We start from the raw sequence: 5,997 nt of genomic DNA on the forward strand, positions 1-5,997 counted from the left end.
ATAGGAGACGGCAAAGGGATGGAGGATGGAGCAGGCAGGACCAGGGAAGCGAGGAGCCAGCAGTGTGTTGAGATGGATGGCGGGCCAGAGCCGGAGGAGACAGCTGGTGAACCACCAGAGCCTAGGCAAGACGAAGGCCCACGGCGGAGTCGCAGGAGGGAGGAGCCATGGAGGAAACCTTGGCAGAGTATCCAGGGGTGTGAGCTCCTGCGACATGGATGGTGACCCAAACAGAGCCAAGCAGTCGCAGAGCCTAGGCGACCGTGAGGATCTGGAGGGCCAAGGCGAAGCAGCAGATTCCGGCGACCGAGGTGGAGGCAGGGATCTGGAAGACCATGGTGGAGCCAGAGGACGAAAGTGGAGCCTGTGGGAAGAAGGAGTCTGACAGAGCCAGAGGGACAAAGTGATGAGGCGAAGTCGGAGGAGTGGAGTCCCGAGGCGGCAGATGGTCGTCGACTGACCAAGGTGGAGCCGGAGGGATGAGGGACCCCAGTGGAGAAGATGGGATGACGGGCCACGGTGGAGACGATGGAGCTAGGAGCCTAGGCAGAGTCTGAGGGTCGAAGGACCAAGGTGGAGTGGAGGATCCTGTGGCTGGAGGCAGAGACAGGGGAACCTCACGCCAAGTCAGAGCTGATGGTAGGAAGCCCCGATGCAGTCCCACATAGGTGAGAACTGGCTGAGGGTTGTGCATAGGTGGTGACGGACAGCAGTGGAGCTGGGGAAGAGTGCTTGAACGGAGTGAGATGTGGTGGCAGGCAGGTGCAGGACTCAGGCTGAACTGAAGAGGTTAGGAAGTCCAGCAGGGCTAGCAGAATAACAGGCCAAAGTAGAGCTGATGGTTCTTGAGGCTGGACTGGAGTGACATAAGCTGCAGCTGGCAGAGAGTGAAGAGACAGATAGACAGGTAAGAGACTAGGGGTTGAGAGAGAGACAGAACCAGAAGGCGAAGGTGGGATAGGTAGGATGGGTGTATGCATGAGAGATTCAGAAAGGTCAGGGCTGGACGAAACCAGCGGAGACACATAGGATTTAGGTCTGGATGGAACCAGCGAAAATTCAATAGATGCATGACTGGGAGAACCAGATCGATAAGGCTGGGTGGAGATGAGGAAAATAAAGGGTCAAAAAGCAAAGGAAAATCAATAGATGCCAGCTGCAGCTCACCCTCAGCGGCGGGGATGTGGGCGGGGCCTTCCTCCTTGCCCTCGTACTCCACGAGAATCCTCACTGGGACAAGTGTTGTAGCTGGCTCACACACCTGGTCAGACTCATTCTTGGGTTTGAGCTCCGGGGCAATAATCTGCGCTACGTACTCCAGTGCTTTGGTCACGACAGGCTCCCGCTCCAGGCATTAGCTCCGTTTCACTGGGTGAAGGCTGGCTAGGCTCTGGTTTGAGAGTGGGGCTGGTGAGTTCCTCGTTGGCATTGAAGACGGTGAGTGGTGAATCATTGTTCACAAGCACCAACTCCACAAAGCAGCTAGGCTCCCTCAAGGACCTTCCCCGGATAATTTAGCCTTCCTACGTAATAAAATGTCATCAGGCAGACATCCGGGAATTGAGTGTGAGGTCCAAGAAATCCTGTGTCTGGTCCTCAAGAGGGCACTCCCCCTGCTCCAGCAGGAGAAGAACAGCTGAATTCCCTGAATTCAGCTGCACTGAACACAAAAGCAAACAAAAATGCCCCTATACTTTGGTTTTGGTCCGGTCTTCTGTCACGAATTGGCGTGTATGTTAATCCACAGGCAGGCAAGATGACGAAGAAGAGTTCAATATATTTTAATAATCCAAATGACAGGGAACCACTACACATTCACACATCCACAAACTGACGAGACCGTACAACTAACAGAGACAAGAGGGGAGTTTAAATACACAGAAAGTAATGACTTAATTGATAAAGGGCAGGTGAATCAAATCAAGACACATGAGGCGAAAACTAGGTCACAGAAAACACAGACAACAAAACCATGTTGTAAATCTAAGGTTTTTTCTCATTTTATCATCTCCCAGACCCTAAAAGTCTCAATGCTTTTACAAAAAAAAAAAAAAAATCTCTCCTCTACAAGCTGAATGATTTGCGGTATTGTTCATGTAAAACAAACCAAGTTATGCACCAAGAGATAATACTTTCGAAATCATCCCTCCCATTAAAATAGTTTTTATCGTCATCATCTCAAGAGCAAAGCTGTCGGCAAAAAATGGCCTTGAACTCTACTCTGACCTTGTCAGAGTGTTCTGTCTCAGATGATGCTCTCTGAAAACAGCTGGAAAGTTCTACAAGAGTGACAGTTCAATGTCCCACTGAGTAGACCTCCATCTAAAGCTGAGAAGAGCCTTTGTTTCCCCACCACAAATGACCTAAAGTCTTTTTGCGTGGGTGTTCTCTGAGGATCTTTTATCCTCAGAAAAAGTCAATGCTTTTGCCTACATATTTAAGCAATACTAATACAGTTCTTTCAAAGAACATTTAAGCCCCTCAAAGGAAGCATTTAAATTCACCATGAAATAAAAATTGACTGGCCACTGGAAGCAATTAGCAAACAACAACAATCCAATAAATTCCCACCCATTTTTATTTCTTGTTCAAGATGCCATTTCACTCAGATATAGCATCACAATAGGGAAGAAAAGACACAATTTCCGTTTCATGCCCTCTTTAAGAACAGAACAAAAGCTAACATAATATAGTCTGACCTGTTTAACAAAGTGCTCCTCAGACTATGTCATTAATACTTCATTAATAAAAGCATGCTATAAATTATTTATATAGTGAGGTCAATATGGTTTTAATCATTGTTAAAGGGAGTCTGAATGGTGTTCACCTCCATTTGTGCATGATGGGCCTTTGAACAATAGTAATTGTTTCCCTTTTTAAACACTACAAAGCAGTCCATCAGAGCAGCCTGCTCCATCCTTTTAGTGCTTTTAGCTGCTTCCGCAGTGGATTCAGGTCAAAGTTCATCTCACCAAAAAGAATACTATTTCTTTTGACTAAAAAGGTTTATGAGGTATGAGATATCTGGTATTAAGATATTTTAAGACCTTGAGGTAGAATAGAGGCATAAATATACTGAACTACACAAACAACTGACTCAGTAAAACACATTTGTGACATTTGTTTATTGTAGATGAGACTCACACAACTCTTTGAATGTGCCTTTCATAAGCTTATTGTGGCCTTTTTGAAACTTAGTTTGGAACTTAATTGTAATCCAGAAATACAACATTCTTCCTGTATTGTTAAATACACTAAAGCATGTTATCTTAATTTAGTGCAAAAAATGTAATCATTAATTACATATATAAAATACTAGCAATGCCTCTAAGAACTGAATTGGCAGACTGTGTTTCAAAACACTATGATAGTGTCACAATTATGGACTTGAGTTTTGTCTTTTGTGTTTCCTTTTCCTGTTTGTCCTTATTTGGTTTTGTTCCTGTACTAGTTTAGTTCATTAGGTCATTATCTTGTTTAGTTCTTTATCAGTTAACCTCCTGCACCTGTGTTGCCCTCATTAGTTGCCTCATTTAAGCTCACTCCTTTGTTCAATGTTCAATGTTCAGTCGGTTATTGTTTGTGTTACTGCTGTTGTCACCCAGTTTTCATCATTGTGGGTTACTATTAAATATGTTATTAAGATTATCTTTGTCTTCGTGTGCCTTGCCTCGACCTGAGTATGACAGATAGACCACATTAAAGGGCACGAAACGAAATCAAAGACCAATATTTTTTGCAGTTTATGAAAGTGGTCAGTAGAGAGTAATATGTCTGCCAAAAACCATTAGGTTTGGCAGCAACTGCAAAAACGTTCCCCTGTGAGCAATCTTGTCATAAAAGAAAATTGAAATAATAAAGGGAAAATTGTTCTTTTGAGATCTATTGAGTGCAAAAATCACAGAGAAATGTCAATTTTGCTCTGTGCTTTTAAAACATGTATCAGGCCTTTCTAGTTGGATTGATCTAGTAAACAACACTCTATGAAAATAACTGAAAGACAGTTTATTTTTTTAGTTTGTAAGATGATATTTGTGCCATTATTTGTGATTTATTATAAAAAATTAGGGCAGACTGTTTTGTTTTGATGTTTTGGCAACAAATATTGCAATTAATGAAATATGTAAATATATAAATATACAGTATATCATTTAAAAAAAACTTGTCCCCTACTCTTTATGTTTCACTTATTTCAAAATCTACTTTTTTTATTTGTCTTACATATTAAGAATAAAATATTGGCATATAGTGAAGCTTTAAGTCTGAAATTAATCCCAATCGAATTAACTGTGGCCTGTCAAAGAATTTTCAATGAGCTATTATTATTTGTCTTACATATTAAGAATAAAATATTGGCATATAGTGAAGCTTTAAGTCTGAAATTAATCCCAATTGAATTAACTGTGGCCTGTCAAAGAATTTTCAATGAGCTATTATTAGCTCAGACAAATAAGTTAAGCCAAACAGACTGATGTCGGTGTACACCCTTTTCACATCAGTCTCAAAAGGAATTCATAGCAGACAGCCTTCACTGAGAGCTCCTCTGGTAGCCACATTGTCTTGATATTTGAGGTTATATTCATAACTTCAGATGTTGAATTTTGGCACAGTAAATACACGAATCATGAACACTGCCACATTATATGTACTACATATGATTCAAAACTCAAACATCCTATAGCAAGGCCTTGCTTTCCCAAGGTTTACAGAGGAGTCTAAATAAATCACTCTATTGAAAATAATTAATTCCATCACTGATGGCTGTTGCTATTTTTGCCTCAAAATAGAGTCAATGAAGTCAAACAGAGATGGATGTAATTATTGAACCTTTTCAATTTGCATCGGTAGGCTAATTGGACTTACAACAAATAGCAAAATAGGCAGACAAAGGACAATCTATAAGGTGTGGTCACATTAAAGAAATTTTGGCAAAATTTAGCAGGCAAAACAAGGTTTACTGTCAAAAGCGTAGAGATGCATGACACACCACTCACACAGAAGTCTCTTTTAAACCAAGCATGTTTTCTGTTGGTCAATGCGTCAAATTCGTGAGACCAACTTGAATGCGGTGATCTGTGTGGGGAACTTTTTCACCCTCAAGTGCAACTCCTTTTTTCAATATTAAATGTGACCACAGCTTATACCTTTACCAGGAATGGAAATGCTCATTTGTTAAACTTCATACCCTGTTTAATATTTCTTAATGAACACAGCAATCCACAACTAATCCACACCACTATAGACCATCAATTAATGTCTTGTTAAGCAAAAAGCTGTGTGTTTGTATATTTGTAAGAGAACAATTTATCAAGATGTGATGTTTTTAACTTCAAACCGACTAAAATATGAGTCCACTATCCATAATTTTGTTATTTGCATTCAAAAAAAAAACAAAACAAAACAAAAAAAGGTAATCTTGTCTGAAACAGGAGAGAAATGTGCATATAACAAAGCACTGACGAGTGGAGACAGTCCAAAACAGTTCTAAACAAATATGTTGGTGATTTTGATTTGAGAGGACAACAGAGAATGGACTTTTTCACTGGAGAATGCATTATTATGGATTCATATTGTGGCCAGCAGCAAAGGTTTAAAGTTAAAATGCTTTAATGATTAATTTGTTTCTTACAAACACACTGTCATAAAGCAAGGCCAGAAACAACGGGTAAGTGAAAGACAGGATGGTTTATTGATACAAGAGGTGGATGAGTGGAACGGGTTAGGTTAAGGCAGGTGAGTGTCAACAGAGTGAATGATTCCAGGGTTCTTATCTGAGTTCTGAGGGTGAGTGTCTGATGCCGATTTCATGGGAGATCGTGGAACAGCTTCCAAGGAGTCATTGGAGGATTGCGGGAGAACCAGAAGGTAAGTCTTTCTAGGAGAATATCATATAGAGAGTACAGAACAGTCCATAGGAGTGAACGGTAGACCGGACAGTGAGTGACTGTGATGTGTGTGTATTTGTAGTGTGGCTTGATTGGTGACAGCAGGTGCGGG

The 5,997-nt window shown here is 41.2% G+C and overlaps 1 protein-coding gene across 1 annotated transcript in view; it reads right to left on the minus strand.

Moving 5' to 3' along the window:
- Positions 1 to 2,917, minus strand: part of LOC107655966 (histone-lysine N-methyltransferase 2D-like) — an 11,315-nt gene extending 8,398 nt beyond the window's left edge. The window contains exons 1-5 of the mRNA XM_016443600.1: positions 2,828 to 2,917; positions 1,168 to 1,345; positions 665 to 877; positions 462 to 594; positions 179 to 364 (exon numbers count right to left, since the gene is read on the minus strand). Of these exons, the coding sequence (XP_016299086.1) occupies positions 179 to 364; positions 462 to 594; positions 665 to 877; positions 1,168 to 1,345; positions 2,828 to 2,917 (800 nt within the window). The remainder of the gene's footprint in view (positions 1 to 178; positions 365 to 461; positions 595 to 664; positions 878 to 1,167; positions 1,346 to 2,827) is intronic.
- Positions 2,918 to 5,997: the final 3,080 nt, after the last annotated feature.

This window comes from Sinocyclocheilus anshuiensis, unplaced genomic scaffold (genome assembly GCF_001515605.1).
Source record: "Sinocyclocheilus anshuiensis isolate Anshui unplaced genomic scaffold, SAMN03320099.WGS_v1.1 scaffold51, whole genome shotgun sequence".
NCBI lineage: Eukaryota > Metazoa > Chordata > Actinopteri > Cypriniformes > Cyprinidae > Sinocyclocheilus > Sinocyclocheilus anshuiensis.